This window comes from Branchiostoma lanceolatum, chromosome 3 (genome assembly GCF_035083965.1).
Source record: "Branchiostoma lanceolatum isolate klBraLanc5 chromosome 3, klBraLanc5.hap2, whole genome shotgun sequence".
Lineage (NCBI taxonomy): Eukaryota > Metazoa > Chordata > Leptocardii > Amphioxiformes > Branchiostomatidae > Branchiostoma > Branchiostoma lanceolatum.
In genome coordinates this window covers 15768942-15790937 of record NC_089724.1, presented here as the reverse complement: position 1 = coordinate 15790937, position 21996 = coordinate 15768942, and the positions used below count along the sequence as shown (strand labels likewise).

The 21996-nt window shown below is 42.3% G+C and overlaps 1 protein-coding gene across 1 annotated transcript; it reads right to left on the bottom strand.

Annotated features, from left to right (window-relative positions):
* Window positions 1-83: 83 nt before the first annotated feature.
* LOC136430592 (thyrotropin-releasing hormone receptor-like) lies at window positions 84-17755 on the bottom strand. The gene is made up of 3 exons (XM_066421333.1): window positions 15738-17755; window positions 1883-2421; window positions 84-1241 (listed from the first exon to the last, which is right to left on the bottom strand). Exons 1-3 carry the CDS (start codon window positions 15928-15930, stop codon window positions 903-905), a joined length of 1071 nt encoding a protein of 356 aa, XP_066277430.1. The 5' UTR covers window positions 15931-17755; the 3' UTR covers window positions 84-902.
* Between the last annotated feature and the right edge of the window lie 4241 nt (window positions 17756-21996).

The window sequence follows — 21996 nt, the reverse complement described above, 5'->3', positions numbered from 1 at the left end:
TACATGGCCTGACGTGATTCCTTTAGCTATAAGGTACTGTTTTTGTTTTTTTAAAGTTTTATTTCTGGCTTCTTTCGCCAGCTCAGTGATTTTGCACTGCTTTACAGTTGACATACATGAAAAATACACACAAAATACAAGGAAGATAAAATAAACACATGTACACCAAAAAAATCAATCTTTGTACAACCGCAACTCAAATCATATAACCTAAATCATAATCGATATTCCATGCAGGGTCAGGATGGCCCAGGCAAGCTATGCTCTTTAATGACTGTTCGATGTATTGCCTGGAGCTGGATGTCGCAAACCCATTTTCCTACGACCACATTCTAGTTTTTTTATTCTTAGTCATGTCCTAAACAACTTGTGTCAGCTAAAGCAGTGTCCTGGCCCCCGGTGACAACACCTGCACGTGTAACGGTCACCTCGGGACATATTAATCAAGACTGAGGGTTGATTGTTTTTGCTCCCTTTCTTCAGAGAGCATCGTCTTCTTCCGTTCCAAACAAATAAGGTCGATAACTTGGACCAGACGTCTGTCACCATGGTTACTGGTAATGTAGCAGACATGCTGTGGAGCTCTTTTACATTATGTAGCCAGTGACAGTCGGAGGGACTGGTGTCACCATGTGTACATGGATGTGTAGACAGGTGAAAGCATACTTACATTTACACAAGGGAACGTTCACTTAACATTTACATTTTCATACCATTGGTTTTATAGACAATGCACAAGTTTATTCCAATACGATTTGGTGCACAATATATAATCTAGGACGTACCAATACTGCTTGTCACTATAGTTTATACGATAGAATATACTATGTATGTTGCAATAAGATATGGTACAGTAGAATACAATATGATACAATATTATATGACATAATGGCTTTGCTGAATCAGACAGAGTCTGTCGCGATCAGCTCGTTTCCATACTGGCGGGAACGAGAGTAAACTGACAGCTCCGGTGGGGTGCGTCGGCTGCCGTTCACTGATGCGCAGGGCGAGCGGCGGGTGCTCGCCGTGGCGATCATAGGGTGGCGCCGGCTGGAGTTATAGCTGATGAAACCGTTCGTGCCGGGTCCAGCATCCTGTCTGTCGCTACAAAAGGCCGCTCGGAAGGCCAGGCGGAACTTGGATGACGCCAGGTTGTACAGGATGGGGTTGACCGTTGAGTTGACGAAGACCATGACTCGACAGAACGCCATGAACTTCCACAAGCCTGCAATACCGAGGCTCTGAAACAAATAATCCGACATCAAGCTTTTGACAAGGACCGTAGCACGCACACACACACACACACACACACACACACACACAAAAAAAACTCTCTTAACAAATGGTTTTTGTCTACATGAGTTATTATAGGGGGTAAGTCAGTCCATGGGTTTCCTCCATCCGCAAACTGTGCTAGAAAACCACTCACGGAAGTTCATCCTCAAGATAGGCTTATACTGGGAAAATTCAAGTCTCTCATTTGGAACATGTAAATAGGACATCAAATTCAACAAGAGCTTTAGCCCATTGCTAATGTCACACATGAATGAAACTCACATGTCCAGAGCGATTGGGCCGGAAGGATTAGGAAGGCTGAGCGATTCAGGCAAAAATTCCGATCCGGTGAGTAAATGTTTTTGAGTTGAAGAACTGTTTGATTACTGTATTCAATGTATGTTATCAACTAAGAAGAACGTTCCTGCTTCCATAGGATCTGTTCGAATCTATGGGCCTAACTCTTTACATCTTCGTGATCGATTTCTTTTTCAATTCCATCGCCGCACTTGTTAGTGACATCACTGAAGTTCTGGTCATCTGAAGATTGCCCACCTGTTTCCTTACCAGCGAACTCAGCGGACACAATGGGAGCTTTGATACCCACCTGCCATACTGAAGCCGTTGTGTACATCAACAGTAGTAGCAGCGTGCGGTAGGGCAGCAGGCACAGGAAGAACACCACCACCACGGCCAGCAGCATGTAGGTGACCTGCCGCCGGGACTGGAGCCGCAGCCGCTCCGCCGACCGCTGCCGGATGGACTGCTGAAGGTCGGCCCCGCGGAGATTGCGGGAGATGACGACGTACAGCCCGGACAGAATCGCCAGTGGAGCGAAGTAGAAGACGACGTTGCTTGCCGTCAGATACAACTTCCCACCGAAGGTGTCGAAGTGCGTCTCGCAGTTGGCTACCAGCTCTCCGTCGATGTTACGGTATCCAAACTTGGTGATGAAGAAGACGGGCACGCTGGTGAGGAAGGCCGTGGCCCACAGCGCACACAGGATCCGTGCGATGAAGCTGCCGCTGAGAATGTGCTTGCAGCTGAGCGGGAGGCAGATGGCGTAGTAGCGCTCCACGCCGATGGCTATGATGGTCAGTGTAGAAGCGTGGAACGTCACGAACTCCATGTAGGGGACGAGGTAGCCTGCACGGGAAACAACGCAGGAAAACATTGTCATCTCTACGAATCTGGGACATACAGAACTGATAGAGGGGAACCTTGAAACCATAATTGTTTTCTGGCAAGTTTGTTTTAAAGTTCGACTCGGTGAAACACTGACTGCAGTGACGGAAGCGTGAAGATTTGTACATGTGTGCAACGGATCAGCATACATACGGGGAAAATAGATTCATAACAATTCTGATAATCTATTTCTATGCAACTCTAAGTACGGGACAGGGTTCATGACAATTGCCAGACGAATCCCGAATACTATTTTTCATTCTCATCTCGGAAATTCGATTTAAACCCTGATGTAATGCTTTGATCCTCAAGTGATTCTAACTAGGGGCCGACCATGATTTAGTTAACCTCACATGGAAAATGAAGCTTCAATCAACCATGAATTATTTTGATTATGCAAAAAAGTTCCAAAATTGAAGACCTTGAAAAACAATGGATTGTGCAAATTGAGTCCTTTCAAATGATAAGTTGCCCCCTGAGCACGACCGACGGTCCACGAGAAGGACTAGAAAATACTCTTAGAAAATAAAACGTTCATCACACGGTCTTCATAGCTACCTTCACATAATTGCATGAAATTTGCCCCAAGATAGAATCCACTTGATGTGAAACTGAGATCCTATCAGAGAGTATTGTGATTGGATGTGGTTGTAAAGTGGTACTTAAGCTCTGACATCGTTAGGCCTAAGCCACTTTAGGCTGCAAATTGAATTCCTTAGGAGTGAATGAGGTCTTATGTCTTGGAAATATATCTCAAGACGGGTGACATCAACCCACGTTGAAAGGCCTTTGCCGGAGGATCTAGGAAGACATCGTCCATCATGAAAAGCTGCGTAGAGAATGATTATTTCTATTGTTATGGATCTGTTTTCCCCCAGATTCACGCGCAATTTCGTTCGCCGTCAAGTGTAGGCTATTTGAGTTTGAGTTATGAGCTTGTATGAGGGCGCTACACCTTATACTCGAAACGCCTAGTTGACTCTCCTATCAAATACCTTACCATTCATTTACTGCTCCAGCTACTCTAATGATTTAAAAAAAAAACGCTTTCCCCCATTGCATCATTTGGCCGTGATAGCAATATGCACCCCACCAATGTCAAGGTACGATGGCCAAGTAAGCTGTAATATAAAGCGTTCGCCTTGCATTCGGTAGGTCGTAAATTCGATCCCCGGCCGAGTCATCAAATACTTTAGAAATGGGGTGTACTGCTTTCTCTGCTTAGCACTAGATCGCGAGCATTTTCCAAAGAGTATGGAAGTTGAACACACACCACTATCAGTAGACTATCTCCCTGCTGTAGTGATCGCGCACAGCTGTGTGGCCCAAGATTCACCACATTTGTGAAAGGCCAGAAGTGACAGAACAGCTGACTATCACTTTTTGAAGATGTCAACCCAGACTGTCAGGTTTACTCCACTTGCACCGGTATGGGCAGCTTCTCTTTTAGATGGGATCTTTATCGTGCTCGAGCTGTGGATCTCCTCATACACGGGCCCCCGGCTTTACGTCCCTAACCGAAGCTAGGTACTCATTTTCACCTGATTGGATCTCGAGTGACGAAATGTGTGTAAAAAGCTTTTCCCAAGGGCACAACATTGGGACCTGATAGATATTATAACCCAATCAACAATTCTAACCACAGGACCACATTGCCACTGCTCTGTAAATAAGAAGTTATCCCCGAGCACGACCGACATCCATGTCTTTTAACACTCCCATCACTCATTTCCTGATCTGTTTCTATTACATCACTTAACGGTTGACGTGTCTTGTGTAACATTTATTCATAGTGTGTCGATCAATTTTATGGGTTTATAACCTTCTTTGTTGGCAAAAACCGTCCGATTGAATGAGTGAAGACGAATGAACGGGAAAGAGAAGGTATCGTGTTGAAAAATAAATTGAAAACGACGCGATCATTATCTTCTCCCCGGCATCTTGCCGCCAGTGAGGTAAGATTTACGCAACGAACAAAGCTAGGGGGGATCCCCGGGAGAATGTAATCAGCAGTCGTCTCCAATTCCTACGCCAATTCGCATAATCTTCCGTATAAGTGAAGGCTAGAAGGATTTCTACCGTCCTCAGTGCTCAATTGGAAGGAACGCCATCTCGCCGTTTGGAGCCACAATGTATCAATTGCTGTTTGCATCGAATGAGTTCAACTCAGTCCACCCATTCTGCAGTCACTGTCCGTTAGCGCCCGATGAATAGGTTTTCTACTTCTTGGCACAGAATGCGTTAACTTGCAATCCCTCGATATGATACACACCACGTATTACGAAAACGGTTCAATGAATACTTTCTACATAGTCATAGAACATGACAATCTCCACGCTGTGATGAAAACAGATAAGGAAATGAGTTTCAGAAGTTTGAAAAGAACTGAACTTTGGTCAACTTCGAAGGAGAACTTGTTATTCTGAAGTCTTCAGAAGCTACTTAAGTAACGCAGCAATCTTACAAAGTGGATACCTACATGATAACCTCCAAACAAGTCAAAACAGTTTGAGTGGGAACAAGTAGATCTAGGTTGCGGCTCCAGAAACATAACAAATGACAGTTGCAACCAAGAATAAGAAACGACCAAGGTCAGTCAGCGTTTGAATGAGTGTCACTTTTACAAGATATCATTTATCCCGGTGGCCATGGGCCACGAACGTTGGGCACGGATGCTTCGTCATTTTCAAAGGAATGCTATCTGTATGATATAATTACGAGGGCGTCTAACTACCGTGTCAGACGAGAGGGCGCTTTGGTATGACAGATGATTGCACCGTTGGCAATGCGAACACCGCAAGTACAAGGTTATCTGAAACAAGGGTAAGTTCGGCCATTAATAGTTATTAAACGTGACTTTAAGACGTATAATGATGATTGACCTGGCACAGTAGCTACAGTAACTGAATACGAGAGTCCATACGAACACAGCATCAGGCATTCATCACGCATCATGGTAATAATCGAGCACGTTCGACACCGCGGGTCTTCTTCCAAACCTGCCATCACATCATGGCATGCATCATTAACAACAAGAAAGTCAAAGGTACCCAGAGCCGTTTAAGGAAACGGCAGTGGAGGCAGCTTTCCACACGCTTCATTACCTTTACGTTTATCGAAATCACCGTCAAAATATCCCTAAACAGACTGCTGCGGCATCGCTATCATCACCAAAGGTATGATAGGCAATCATGCTTGTGGCAACCATTTTGGGCCCTTTATGTGACTTTCTCCACCTCAAATATTTACTGTCAAGCAGATGCTAGCCAGAGATAAAGCTGGGCAATATGCTTTTGGGAAATGCTCGCCCTGTTGACGCTTTTCAGCCTTTGTTTCGGGACATGTCGGAAAGTTTGCATAAATAGCCTCCAAGATTACATGCTACTTACAAATGACTGGCTTCATGAATAATACTAAAGGCGTTAGCTTTACTCTTGTAAGTTTTGCACTTTTTCAGGGATATACGCATTGGATTTTGGGATTGAGAATTGATAGAAGGATTCCATTACATCGGGAACCGTTAGGCTTTATGGACAGGTGGATTTTAGTAAATCCTTTCATAGTGTCAGCTCCCGTAAGGACGCCACCAGTCACGGTCGTTACCCGCTTGGCGTGTCTAACAGGAGGTGCGTAGATGTGTCAGGTATTAGCGCCGCGGCCACGTCTACACTGAACAGAGAAGCCAAAGTTGGCTGAAGCCAAAAGTTAACGACTTCTGAATAACGTGGAACTAGGACGTAATGTTTTCTAGGACACTCCAGTCACAGGCCTCGAAAAGCTGTACCCATATCATATCCAACACATCCAGGCTACTCGCCTGATTTTGCGTCTATTGGTGAAATATCAATCCTGAATAACGTGCACTAGTTATATATCAATGAGCGTCTTTAGAGAGTACAAACTATGCACTTTCTTTTTAGATATTTGCAAATCGATTGCTTCTCACAACTTGTCCCAAATGCGCCTTTGACACCAATCGAGCCTTTGTAGAATATTTTCAAAGTTATCACTTGCTACATCAATGACAATGACAAGGTGTATTTTTCAGGCCGCGGGCGAGGTTCTGTGTATCTCGGTAGGAGAATCGTGGTTATCCTGCTTTAAACTTCTCGTAAATCAGATTGCATTGAATAGATGCTAGCGCCATCCGTTTTGAAGTCAGGATCTTCTCCAGGTATAATAGTGACAGATGACTGGCCTTTACAGCTTAAACGCTGGCTCCCACCTTAAATATTCCAGTCACGATTAATTTTACACAAATTTTCGGTCTCTACGGTAGGCATTGATCCAAGTTACATGTATATAACACCGAGACAGATCAGCATGAAGTTATGAAATAGGAATGTCCTTTAAGAATTCCTGAATATTTTGATATGGTGGGAAATCGCCGAAGCTATCTGTGGTCGCCGACAGCTTAGGCCCCTGAGAGATGGTAATGATCACTGGCAGTAAAGATGACTGAAGCTAGAAGTTAACCAGTCTCTCCCAGGGTTTACTCCATGCAGCTAGCAGTGAGAAGAATGCGGTCCCAAACGTGGCTGAGTTTGTACCTAGCAGGCAACATGTAACTTATGAATAAAGTGAAACTAGGCCGTAGATTTTTTCTGGGACGTCATCATTGGCTCGAAAAGCTTTAAACTGTACCCTAATTCAACACATCCAGGCTACTCACCTGACTTTGTGTGAGTGGTGGAATATCAATGAGCGTCGTAAGAGAGTGCAAACTATGCACTTTCCTTTTAGATATTTGCAAATTGAATACTTCTCACTTTAAGGTGTCCCAAATGCGCCTTTGCACCAGTTGAGCCTTTGTACAATCTTTTCAAAGTCTTCACTTGCTGTTGTTGGCTCTGTCTAAATTCCACTATCTAGAGAATGAGATATTGACCTGGACGCGCTGAGGACTTGATTCTTTGGTGGTAGATAGCTTGTGATGCAAGAAAGAAGTGGTGTAGGTTTAGGCCCCCTAGCAGCTTGCTCTGAAAATGAAGGGGCATTTTTGTCAAAATCAACTAATGGGAATAACTGAACAAAGGAATGACGGATTTCCATGATATTTAGTATGCAGGTAGCTTAGACAGAGATGTACATAATGAAGTTCAAATCATGCAGAGCACCTGTCTATGGATATATCGACTTTGAAAGCGAAAAAAGGGCCAATTATGTTTTTTTTTTCAAACAAGCTTTCAGTTTTTGATGAAAGCTTTAGAATGCATCGAAATAACATCATCTATGACGTCATCAACGGAGCCGTTGCCGTTCTTTCAAGGTATCGGACCGGAGTTTCTTTTATGATTTCGTATGTAGGCCGACATCCTCAGGTTGAGAGGCTACAATTCCGCCAAGAAAAGTAGGACCGAAAATTTGATCATATCGGCGAAAAGCGGTTTTCACTGCATTCCGATGCATTTATCGGTATCGTCTGTTGTCCCTTTATTTTGGGTAGAAACCATGGTAAAATGTAAATTTCGGACCCGAAAATTATCATTTTTTAAACACTTTTTTGATCGAACCTGCTTGAAAACAACGAGTTTTCCTGGGGTCACTGCATATATGCTGAGAAAGCTTAGTAAATGGTGTCTCTGAAAAATGAAAAAAAAGTCATGTGATTACTTTTTTGCAATTTCCGATGACGCAAATTCGGTGAAAATGCATTAAAAGCGCTGCTATTTGGGTAATCAGGCGAAAAAAACGCATATCACCGGGTACCGTCGCCGCGGACAAAAACAAAAAAGGCTTCGATGGCGAACCAACTTCACCACGCCCCAAAATACTACAACTCACGGGCTTTTCAGGAGATACTTAAAATCTATGCACAGTTAAAACGATCACCAAGCAATAGGGGGCAGAAATCGAGGTGACGACCACGCACTTCCGGTGGATTACCTTGTCATGACCCAAACCCTGGTCAGATTTGAACTCCGACCCGGAACCATATGTAGTTTATGGCAGGTGGAACATTAACAGATAGCAATCTTGCAATTAAACTATTAATTTGCATAATTACTGCAAAAGCGCCATATTTCATCTTAGTGGTAAATGATTAGACTGCCAATATTGTAAGTTACTTAAAGGTGTACATGACCATGTATTGATTATGTAAATGTGGAAGCCACTTGCATTGTTAGAATATTTTATGGAGATATGAGGTCTTCGACTCTTGTTTTGAACGGGGCTCAGTGGCCTGGGTTGAACATCATCATATTGCTGCTGAACATGTCTTCTTGAGGTCGCAGACTCGTTGGACGAGCTATTGTCCTGCTGTGTGGCGCCGGGTTAATGGGAAATCAGTGGAACGCTGAAGAGACGAATTTCTTAAAGCTGATAACGTCTAAAAATACTTGTTTGTCTTCTGTATCTGTATCTTTATAGCCGGTATAACTGCCCTTCGGTGTAACACACCAGCTTCGCAGGCACGCGGCGCGGCAGGAGCTGGTTACATTACACTGAACGGCCTGTCACACCTAGTCTTTGCACATCTGACTTGCAACCGTCCTTAAAGGTTATTTAGTGAGGATTCTCCTACAGTACTTCATGACAACGAGTTCCATTCTACTATGGTTCTCAGAAAATACGAATTTTTTAACACATCAATCCTTGGTTGATAACTCTGGTACTTAAAGGCATGGTCTATGTCTTGTCCTTTTCTGACCTCGTATTAGATACTTATCAGTCGGTACGTCCATAAGTTTATTAGTCATTTTGTACATCATGCAAAGTCTGGATATTTTTCTTCTGTCTTCAAGTGACATTCACTGCAGATCTTCGTGTGTGTTATTTGAATATTGTACGTGACAGGATGTGATGCAGAAGATGATGTAACCGGAGATTGGCAAGATGTGAAAGTTGGCGTGTTTCGGGTCCACAGTGGATCCCCAAGATGGGGAGATTGGCTGGCCTGAGTACCATCTTCCGTAGTGAGCGCTGGCTCCATGCTTGTCGCTTGCCGTGGTTAGCAAGCGACAAGCATTATTAAATAAAAGGAGTCCTAAACTCCAGAGGGCGGTGTTATTTTCCACTAGATTATGTATCAATTAATACATTATCAGCCGACTTTTTACATAATTCTGCTTGTGGTTAATTTCACAAGGTGTGTTTTTAAAACAATATGATACTCATTAAACCCGTGCAAACCCTACCCATGTATTTCCTACGCGTAAACATACATCATTTATCGTGGATATTTTCGGCATAAATGAGGGTGGTTAAGCACAATAAGAAGGCCAATTGTTAATAAGATATAAAAGAACACATAGCAAGACGAGTTTTTCTTAACCCCCATGACATTCTTTTTATAATCTAACTTTTGCCAGGCCTTGTCAGGCACACTGTAATAGGCCATAGGCTGAGGTTGTTTAATTTAATTAATCAGAAAATAGAGGGTCACCTGGGGAATTCGGTAGAATACTAAATGCTTTTTGATGCGCACGGTACTAGTGGGTACTTTATCGTATACGGTAAAAAATATCCATTTCTACTTCCTAAAATTATCATCTATTGGAAAATAACTCCCCCCTCTGGAGTTTAGGACTCCTTTAAACCAGCGCTCACTACGGAAGATGGTACTCAGGCTATAGCTAGAGGTTGGCTTGGCCCGGGTCCAAAGTTGCTTTGGCAGGAAAATCCTGATAACTAAAAACTAGATATTTTATGGAGATTTCTTGTTAAGACTGATACCGGCGCTGTGCGAAGAATGCCACGTCACTACCTTTTATGTTATGATAATTAATCAGGTAGGATGTATCTTATTATCATCCAGCTAGCGGAAAATGTGGATTTCACGCGGTGTCAGGGAGATCGTGTATGGATGAACGCTGAGAACCCCGCGGTGGTTCCTCTCGTAAATTAGTTTCACAAAAATCCGTGACAGGCTTATATGTAAAGTCAAGCCAGATAAATGCCGTGCATCCACCCATAGATGGCCTCGTGAAGATGTATATAATTCCGAACGCGTCAGCATTCTTAACCTCCGTTAATAGTGCATTTGGGACACGATTCCAGACAGGAGAAGACAGAGGTCATTGAAGATGATCGTGTTAGGGGTACCATTTGAAGATAATCTTGCAAGTTAAACTTGTTTGTACATTGCAAAGCCGGCACCACAGAAGGGAAATAGATCGCCCAACGAATTTGCGAGCTTAAAAGAACATTGTCGACAAAAAGAAGGCCGCTGTAAGGCCATGCAGTGTCCTTTCAATCACGAATGTCGCCCAAAGTCCCAAAACCCCGTGCAAAGTGATGGGGGAGATTTCCAGGCGATTTCGAAGTACGGCGACCCCCTGATGATCAACAAATTAGGCCGAACGCCGCTGGCAATTTGTTTGCTTACTTGCTTTTGCCGAGCATTTACAGTCGGACTCGAGACAGTTTGGCGCCGACTTAATTTCCTATACACACAAGTCCATTCAAAATTAGTTGCGGTAGACTAGATCCTTAGTTTCTTCGCAAATTTCTGATGTGATCAGCCGCACACCTTTGTAAAAGATCGGTGTCCCATGGACAAGTCTAATCTGATTTAGCCGGCAGATCCGTATAAAGCGATTTAAGCGCATTGACGATTGCGATAGGTACATGTACGGCCCCGGTGCATAGTCACCTCCGCTGAGCGGATTATGCTTACTAAGGTTGATTGGTGAGCCGGATTACTTAAGAAGTCACAATTGAATTTGCACAATTTTTCAGTCTGTACGGTAGGCCTTGATTGTAGTTATATAACGTTGAAGCAGACCAGCATAAAGATATGAAATAGGAATGTCCTTTCAGAAGTCCTGCATATTTTGATATGGCGGGGAAATGTGGAAGCTATCTGTGGTCGCCGACAGTATATATAGGCTCCGGTGGGTGTCCTGAGATATGGTAATGGTGACTGGATCTACTTCCCCCTGGCGCTGCAGCGGGACGAATGCGGTCCCATAGTGGCTAAGTTTATACCCCCCCCCCCCTCATCACGGCATCATCACTGCCCCAAAAAAGGTAGCAAAAGGGCGACCGAAAAGTTTGTCAGGTCATTGTTTTTAGATGTACATTGAAAACAAAAAATAACATCCAGTGATTTACCAACCTGATGAAACTATTTACGTATCACCATGACCGTGGCGAAGTATCCATACAAGTATGCTGACTGGTTGCTTGAAACCCTTCCATTCATCATGTACAAAGGTTCCAACATATAGCGGAGCAGTAATTTTTTCCACCAACTTGTTCGAAATTCAATACTTGTGGTTTCCTGTCAATTGGAGGCGAGCCAACAATCCATATGGCGTTTAAATAATCATTCGGACACGTGGTGCCGCAACGTGAGAAACTACTCAGATCTGTGCAAGTACATTGATACCCACTTATAAAAGAGACGGATACAGGAAATGCGTGTTGAAAGTACTCTTTGATGAGTTCCATGGGCGTTTGCCTGATTTGTAACTTTTGAGGAGGCAAACTCTGACCATTGCGGAATTGGGCAGACGTACATTAGATTTAGAAATGATTCAAACGTAATTGCTGGATCAGCAGAGGACAAATTACGGAAAGCCTCTCTGGGAAAGTAGATGATGATGCAAGATCCTCTTAAAGTTTAATTAGCGATTTAATGAAACATGTTTTGAGAGCTTATAAGCTATAGCCAAGGGGGATTCGATTAGGTCACCGGCTACTTTAGAAGGATTGTGTCCCAGAAAAAGGGACAAGTATCACGTGTTCAGAAGTAAGTGTGCCGGATGTTTCCCATCTGCTTTTCAATGATGTAGATGTGGATGCTACCGGTAGACCAGATACTCGTGGTTTGCATTGAACGTTATGTGGATGAACCAGTTGTCACACAGAATGTTCACACTCCAATTTGGCGATCTACAACCTTATTTGACTCTCCCAGTCTTTAACCTCCTTGGTAACACAGACTCTCACTGTCAAGAGCTCTATGGAGCCCCTCACCGCAGAGTATATGTTGCCGTTCACCTCTTAGCCTGGAGACTGGTTTGAAAAAGAAGAGGTACTAAGAGTTCGGGGTTCTTTGTCACTATAAAGACCTGTCCAATAGGAGATCAGGATTTTGTGGCACTATGGAAACCAGTCATCACATCCCCCAACACCATGGAAACAGACAGTTTTCAGTCTGACACTAGTCCATGCATGTTCCGTAGTATTAATGAACAGGATTAAGACGTTCCCAATTCTCCTGACTTAGAGGCATTGACCACTAAGCCGCTAGGCGCCTGACCAGTGGAGGGGCTGCAAGAAGCGTGATTTAATCAGGCTATCATCAGCTCTCCGTGGTATATGACGTCGGAGAAAGACAAACGACCGTGTACAAATCTCGCGCAGCAGGGAAGTTTTCTTTAAAACCACCATTAACCTTCGCTGCCAGTGTAGAGCTCTATCTCTCACGGGGAGGCGTCATCTTCACTCCCCCATTGCCGTGTGGCGAGCTCTTTACGCGAGGAGACTGACGGCTGAATACTCGAGCGTCTTGAAAATACCTGATCATCCTTCATCCATCACGACCAACGTCCCAAACTCAATGGAACACTCATCTCAGCATCAATATGCATATAGGCCTTCGGAAATTAGAAGATTAGTTATGGGAAGAGCCGCAAGACTTCTACATCAACGTGGTGGATCAACAGCATTCAAATGATAAAAGTATGAAATAGACTTTTATATGCACTTGGCGCTATCTTGTAAGAATTACAAGCGATTGGAAGTAAGATTACTACAGGCGCCGATGGATATTTCGTCTTTGAAGAAAATTGCTGACGTTTGACGCTAGCTATATATGCACAACTCTTTGAGGTTGCAATTCTACGGCCAGTATGAACGTGAACGTACTGATCAAGCGAGGATCTGGAGCCTCTGCGGAACAACTCGTTCATAGAGGAAGGCGTTTTCCATTTGCGTTGTGTGCTTTTAAAGGTGACTCTCTGAATTTGACAGAGACAGCTTTTAACTTTGTCGACGTAAGTAGACAAGCATAGGGTTTGACCTGCACCAATGCTATGCATGCCAGCTGAAAGTGGCTTCTTTGAACAGGTTATCACACTCAGCGCCATTTACAATGGGTTATGATATAAGCGTCTTTGCGACGGAGTTAGAGAGAGAGGGAGAGAAACAGAGACCCCCTTCAAACCCTCCATGGTGCCCCTGGTCTCTGGGTCTTAATGTGTTCAGACTCTTCAAAAAGATAATAGAGTTTGCCACGCACGTACGGTGGACTTCCATTGACTGTTCTTAAACTATTGTATAATGCAAGACTGCTTACTTTGGAAATGTCAGTCTACCAAAACTAATCCTCACTCCGTCTTCCTTTGACTAGTTTGAGATGTAACTGTGTACTATTTTCCAGCGTCATTACCCAATAACGTCTCCCTCTTTCTGAAAAATATCAGAAGATAAGGAAATGGCCTTTAGAAAAGTGGTATTTCTTTGAACATTGGTCGATGATGCTGGACGAAGGTCGAAAAGTGTATCCATGGCTACGTGATTTGGGCAGCAGAAGCGGTTGATGTACGTGTAGAAATAACTTGAATATATTCATCAATATCAAACTCTAGCATTAGGTTTGGAAATGTTAACTTTGATAGCAGACAGCACATTGGGGTGATTTCTGGGACAAACGAGTATTGACAGTTCTATATTTCTTCAATACATATGGTCCAAAACCTTACGGCAGTCTTTATTCAAATCGGATCTCACGTTCGATCCTTTGGCTGACGTACTGCATGACATTGACCGCTGATCTTTATGCTCTGAACAGCCTTGTGGGGCAGGCAAGATCATAGACACACAACCGTGACTGCACTGTATTCACTGTCTGTTGAGTGGGGGAGAAAAGGAAGGGGGAGTGATTTATTGCTACACTGGCAGGTAATATCCTAGAATCTGCTGATAAGACCTTAAAATTTGTTTACTGGAACTACTTGTTAGAACGGCCATCTATCAAGCCGAACTTTTCCTGCATTGTAGAACATCCCCTGATTTTTCACCAACAAATATCTAGATGAAATCATCTAACAAGTGGGCAATTTAATAGGAGGAAATCCCACACTTAATCATTGATGTCATTTGCCATGATTACAACTTTGGAGATTTAAAACTCGACATCGTACATCATGAGAGAAGCAGATAAACTTTTTTTCTACCATTCACATTTATCTATTGCAAATGGAGCAAAAAGCAAAATACGCATAAGAAACCCTCTCCTCAAAACCATATGAATACAAATGTAAAACAATTTCATTAGGTAAGAACACAGTTTAACTAGAAATACAGGATGGATAACGAAAATCAAGATGATACAAGACGAGAAGGTGTATGACAATGAAGTCGATCATTTTAGTAGTAAAGAGTATATTTATGTACTGTAGGTCCACAAAATGTTAGAAAGAGATGATAGCAGTATACTTCTTTGACTGGTACAAAAGTTGACAGTGCAGGAGGCAGTGGTCTGTTGTTTCGCCATCATCATCATCATCATCATACATCCGGAGAAATATTCTCCAGTGAGGTATTTGCCATGATAACTGCATTTACATGTACGATAATCAATACAGAGGTGTTGAAATAGATGGTGGTTTAACTGACTAAAGCTTAGACGGAGCCTTGTGAGATGGACTGCGGGGTGGCTTTGGCCATGGGAAAAATGGGAATATTGTTGGACAGGGCGGATGTCCTTTTCGTGGCACACTCCAAATAAGGAAGGCCTTCTGTCATAGCTGACATCAAATACAGACGTCATTCTAAGACGTTGTTACGTTCTTTGTTCCTTCCTTCATTAAATACTTTTTGTACATTTTGTACGAACTGTACTTAATTACAAGTAATTTGGTTAAGTCCCAATTTCTTTACAGTGTTGGATGAAAAGTTCAATAACCTTAGTTAACTAATTACAAGACATTCAGGAATCACATTATCAGTGGCAATTGATATCTGCATGTAACGTGGCGATATTGTTGGTTGTTATTATTTGATTAGTGCTAGATGTGTTTTTAGATTTTAATATCACGGATACCTGAAAAACAGGCTTATTGCCTGAGTGCATTTTTTCCCCTGTATGAATAAATAAATAAATAAATAAATAAATAAATGAAATGAAGCTGTTTCCCATTATTTATTTGCGAGGGAAATTATGCAAACAGGGCACACAGAGTCTTATACGCGCTGGATGTTCACATTCGCGATCTCGTGTAGAACAAGAACACATCATTGGTGGAAACACTTGCCATTTTCTACCTCCAGCTCAGAGCTTGGTCTGGACTTTAACTAAATATCAACGAAAACAGTCTACTTACACATGAACTCCCCCAGGAGCCAGGGTGAGACGACCCAAGTTTCCAAGATGGCGGCGGGAACGCAGACCAACAGCACCAGCAGGTCCGCCACGCTCAGGTTCAACAGCAGGTAGTTGGTGGGACTGCGCATGCGCCGAACCTTCAGCACTACCACACCCACCAGCAAGTTGCCGACCACACCGACTGGATCCATGAAAAATAAACACCAGAAATTATTTTCATGTTTGGGTTATTTTTCATGCAGCTTTTACATAATCACACTGCCTCATCTTGCAATGGTTGTTGAAAAGAGAAACACAATCAAGCCTGATACAACTGCTTGGTGTTTCAAATTCATTAGTAGAAAGAGTACCCTGGACTAGGGATTAACCTTTTGTGAAACTTATGATTAGTAAAACGCCACTTCTTCACTTGGCAAGTTTACAACAGAGCATTATGATTCTGTCCACTTGGTGTCTTTCTTGGCAACGATTTTCGCAAGCGACTACACTCAAGAGACACCTCCTCTGATGGGTACATAGCTTACCATTCACGGTTGCTAATAGCGTAGATAACTTAAATCATCTTGATTGGAAACCCTTTCCACAAACCGTGAGCTGTCATTAAATCCGAGTCAGAGTCAATTTTACTCAATTGCGCTCATCTTATATGGTTTGAGTTTGAAATGGTAGACTTGGTTGCAAAATAAATTAGACCCGATACTGTTATTTTGAAATTTATTGGTTAGCTCATATCTATATTATTAGAAAGAGTACCCTAGACCGTGGGATTAACTTTCATTGAAACCTCTGATTGCTGATAAGACTCTTATTTTGTTGGCAAGTTAACAAGAAAACACACAAATGCTCGATTCTTTTTTAGTTGCCACGATTGCCATAATTGCCCTTCAAAATGTCCACTTTTCGTCACTCGTTTTTCATGAAACGCTTAATAGTTGCAAAGAAATTATGAAATTAAGAAAGAAAGTATTGTTTTTTGGTCTGTCTTCTTGTGTTCTCGCAATTATAGATTTTCCAAAGTGCGGAGTGAAAAAAAGGGATCTATGGACACGTGTAATGCTAATCAAAACCTAATTTGCATAATCAGTGAACTAGAAACTACAAATATTTTGCGGAGGCGTGAGATCTAAGAGCTCTTGTCTGACACGGTTTTCGCACTACTGGGTAATACGTCAAGAGGTAGCAAAATTCTTGATTGTACCTATTAGACGCTTTTAGATCCTCTGATTGACGCATGAACTACTTTCCACGACCTTTACACAGGACTTCCTTTTTGTCGGAAACACTTAACAGGTGGCACGGAAGCCTGAGCTGGTTTAATCTGCTCAAGACCCTCAAGAGAGTCAATTCTACTTCAGTGACGTCAAAGCCGTGCTTCAGCATCTTGTTGGGCTTAGGCATGACATTTAAAGGCAATATGCATTCTGTCTTAAGTAAGTTTCATTGATTACACCGCAGGTATATTTGCATGGTGGTTATTGATTCCAATGAATTTGTACTGTATTATCATGTATTGTATTGTATTCTATACTATTAATAGTGTAATAGTTTTACTGCAGGTTATGTATATAAGTTGTATGTTCGTCTGTATTTTGTGGGTTAGCCGTTACCAGCGAGAGCTGCCTAGGCTGACCCAGTGTAATGACTCGTCTTCATTGTCAATGAAATACAAATTGGTGGAAATCAAACAGTAAACCCTGGAAGCAACCGTTCTGAAACGACCTTTTGGCCGGAGAATTCACAATAGGGTGCGCGACAAATGTCAAGGATCGCTTTGGTTGCTCTTTCACAAAGCGTTCTGCAGATGGTGCTCAACGTCCAAAAGATCAGATCAAAGTTGTATCTGATGAACACATATATAGCTTTTTCCGATATTGTATCACGTGGCTGCAAAATCGCCTTCACAGGAAAGAAACATGTACATTTTTGCAAAGCGCGTACGTTTTTACCCGCGCACACCAATCAAGAGTCAAAACTTTGGTAAAAGAAATCAATAATTTGTCTGATTAAGATTTACCCTGTGCCTCAGTCGTTTCATTAGACATATACATGCACATCCTAGCCTCATCCTGGTTGAGTTTATCCCTACATTTAACAGCGGGAATATAAACCTTAGTCCCTGGAATCAGCCTTTTTTAAAGCTATGATTGGTAGTGATATCCTCTTTCAGGCAAATATACAAAAGAGCGCACAGCAGATGTTACAGATCTCTTTGTTAGCTGCATTGTAAGATATGTTTTGCAGACGCTAGAATATCACAAATGGGCAATGCTTCAAAATCTTCCTGACTGTAAAATCTTCCCACAAAATGTACAATGTTCAACCTGGATTAATACACGCTTGTCTGAATCAGTTCATGTTATCACGTGTACGCTGCCTCATTTTGGATGGTGTAAAATTAAATGATGCGCTTAATGGCCAAGCGCCAACGAAAGAAATTGACAAAAGAATTCAATCATGCCTTTCCTTACCAGCGTTTATTGGAGACTTTGATTTAATGATTGTTCCTCAATTTGTTGCAAACTTTCCGTGAAGAAGACATATTTATAGCGACCAGACCTTTCAAGAGAGATCAATCCCAAGACATTATTTAAGGTTAGCTTGATTGTGTCTTCTCTTTTAAAACAGAAAACACAATCAAGCTTCTCTTTTAAAAGAAAAGACAGTATCAAGCAAGCCTGATTGGAACTAGACAAAATAATGTCTTGGGATTGATCTCTCTTAAAAGGTCTGTTCGCTATAAATATGTCTTCTTCACGGAAAGTTTGCAACAAAGTGAGCAACAATCATTAAATCAAAGTCTTCAATAAACGCTGGTAAGGAAAGGCCTGATTAAATTCTTTTGTCAATTTCGTTCTTTGGCACTTGGCCATTAAGTGATCTTTGGAAATACTTGTAAGCCTGCGGCTAATATGATACATATTAGGCCATTTCTAACGTATCCGGTGTTATTAAGGCTTCATTTCACGCAGACACACCTCATGAGTAACAACTTTCACGATTAACGTCAATGGCCTAAAGCTGTTTCACCATGTCGATCGGCTTGCGTCAAAATAAATGAGCCACATATTTTGACAGATATCCCGAGGGTAAAAAAGTAATAACTTCTCAGTGCAGTATGAGGTTGATATATATAGATGGTTCAATAAAGTTGTTCATAAGTATCTGTTTCGTGACAACTTGTTACGGTTACACGTAGCTGTTCTGTAATCCCTTAAACTCGTGTGGTAGGTTGTAACGATTGTACTAATGAACACATTCAATTAAACTTACTCAGTCCGTGCCTTGCTAGCATTTAATTACAATCAATGACAACTTTATGAGTAAATTGGATTAAGGTTGTCTGTGTGTCTAACGTGTGGAGACAATCATCAAAGTGATCAGGCTCAACACTATAATTGAATGCGATAACGAAAACTAATTCAAGACGAACCTTACCTAGTCTTTATCTTCAAAAAACTTTTCAGGTTAATATAGGAATATCTGTAGTACTCAAATCCCCGCCATGTAAACGAGACTATGTGATCCATTATCCGAAAAAAGTTTGCAAATATCCCTCTTATGTAGTCTTTGTAGAATGTACTCACGATATATTGTTACATTCTCAACTCTTCCGTCCTCCAATCAGCCTGTGACTTAATCAGTTTGATATTGACATCTAACTTTGAAAGCTCTAACGGCAGAAAAAAAGGCTCACATAGTCTTCCTAAATTTCTTGAAGGCATTGGACAATATAGAAGTTCTAAGTTGGGACAGAATGGGTGAGAACGTCTGATTAGATTAACAGTGCAGTTATTTTCAGATCAACTTCAAATCAATCAATCAATCAATCACCTACGAATATCAGCGCTGATGCATTGCGGCTGTAGACAGTTCTCTCCAGAAAGTTCTGTAGGCAGTACTTCCTCCAGAAACTTCAACGAGCTGTGTTTAATGGGCGATTTCCTTTCAGAGTAAGACTGCCACAGCTGTTTCCCAAGGAATTGTGTTGGGACCATTGATGATCATAGCACTAGTGATGGTATCCCGAGTTGTATGTATTAAGAACATTATCATATCAACAACGTATTCCATGTCTTTTTCATTACTCAGGTCGGTTCCAAGCGGAGTCACTGTGTATGAGGTCAGTCCGGAGAGATCATACAAGACTGGTGAAGACCGGATTGTTGTAGACATGTTTACCTCCCTGTACGGAGGTTTTATGTTCAGTATCTCTGTTTGTCCGTCTGACCGTAGTTATTTGAATGCAACAGAGTGGCTGGTTTCCACATGTTGGATTGCTAGTTTCGACGTCGGGGACACTGACAGGAAGTTTGGTTAAAGGTCACAGAAGGGTCACAGAGTCGGTTATCTCAATTTCCTGTCTTAAATTTCCCGCTGCATTCATGTCTCTTGCCTTATGGGAACCAGTTGGAAATACAAAGACCGAATCATCGAGAAATAGAAGATAGTGAATAAGACAACATAATAAATAAAAAACTAGAAATATTTCACGGGGGTATGAGATCGTCAATTTCATGTCGTAAACTATTTGCTCGCCTGTCTTGGACCAATTTGGGCCAATGTACGTTAATTACGTTCGTAGTGAGGCGCGTCACCGCCACATTGAATTAACCATATGGCAAATCTGATATAAAGACAAAAATGATTGGAAGACTCCGAAAAGTCTGGCCTTGTCATTACTGCTTGCCTCAGATGAATTGGTTATAACATGTATTCGTAACCTCCAAAACACGCTATGGACACGTTTGTAGACTAATTGTTCAAGTAACTTTGCCAAGCTGAGGGCCAGCGGACCGATAATTACACATGCAGTGAGGAACACCTTCCTGAATAATGGCACCATATCAAATTCTTATCTAAATGGCATTTACTATATGGCGCCGCGAGTCTATTATGTCTTCCTCCTGACCACGTATATTCATCTGCCGAGAAATCGGCAATTAAATCAAATCACGCTGTAAGGTTTGGACCATCGCACACCGGGGCATGCCACTACTCTTTTTCGAAAGGTGTGGTGGGTTCTTTAACGTGCGTGGGGTGTGGCTCTCCCCAAACAAGGGACCTCCGTTTAACGTCCTATCCGAGGGACGTCCCTAACCTAGGCTAGGTACTCATTTTCACCTGAGTGAAGTGAGGAAAGTCATGTAAAGTGCCTTTCCCAAGGGCACAAGATCGGTGACACGACCGGATTTGAACCCGGGACCTCTGGGTTCTGCGCCAAACACGTTGCCGTTACGACCCCACATAGCATTACATTGTTCCAAAAGGTCTGTCCTTGTCATTACTGTTTGTCTCCCATTTGACTCTAGTGGACGGTAATTACGTTCTTAGAGATGCGCGTCACCACCACATTAAATTAACCATATGGTAAATCTGATATGAACATTGAAAATCCTTGGAAGTCTCCGAAAGGTCTGGCCTTGTCATTACTGTTTGTCTAGGATTCATTGGTTATAACATTTACTCGTACGCGTAACCTCCAAAAACATGTTATGGACACGTTTGTAGATTAATTGTTCAAGTACCTTTGACAAGTTGTGGGCCAGCGGACCGATAATTACATCTGCATTGAGGAACACCTTCCTAAATATTGGAACCATATTAAATCCTTATCTAAATGGCATTTACTATATTGCGAGTCTTGTATGACATTACATTATTCCAAAAGGTCTGGCCGTGTCATTACTGTTTGTCTCACATTTGGCTCTAACGGGCATGGGACTCTAGTGGATATAACTTTGATTTAATTCTTGTTACCGTCTGTACAAATCGGACAGCCATACCAAGGGTCAAAAAAAGGTAATGACGATAAATCCAATCCAGTAGACTTGGAATCAGATAGACTTGCCATAAAATTGACTATTAGCTAGGCCACAGCGAGTCAACTTTAAGAATGACATCCTCTGCTCTGCAGACTCCAAAATCTAACGCGAGAGTGCGAATGGAACAAGATGGGTAAATTTTCACAGTTGACACCATACACGTTACACTCCAGCAAAACTGGGATTTACTCATGGCGATTAGTGTCCGGTAAGCCTGGTACTGGTTGCCTAGCAATCCTGCCAGGTTAATCTGGCATTGTGGGACTTACCAGGCACTTATCTCCAGTGGTAAAATCCGCTGACCATCACCGAAGGGGAACAAACTTTCTTGTGTATTCTTCTTTGAATTCAAACCAGGTGAAAATCAATGCGCGCGCGGATGTCATCAGTTTAGGGCTTAACAGTTTTGGGTCTATATAGGCAGTTTTCTTTCCT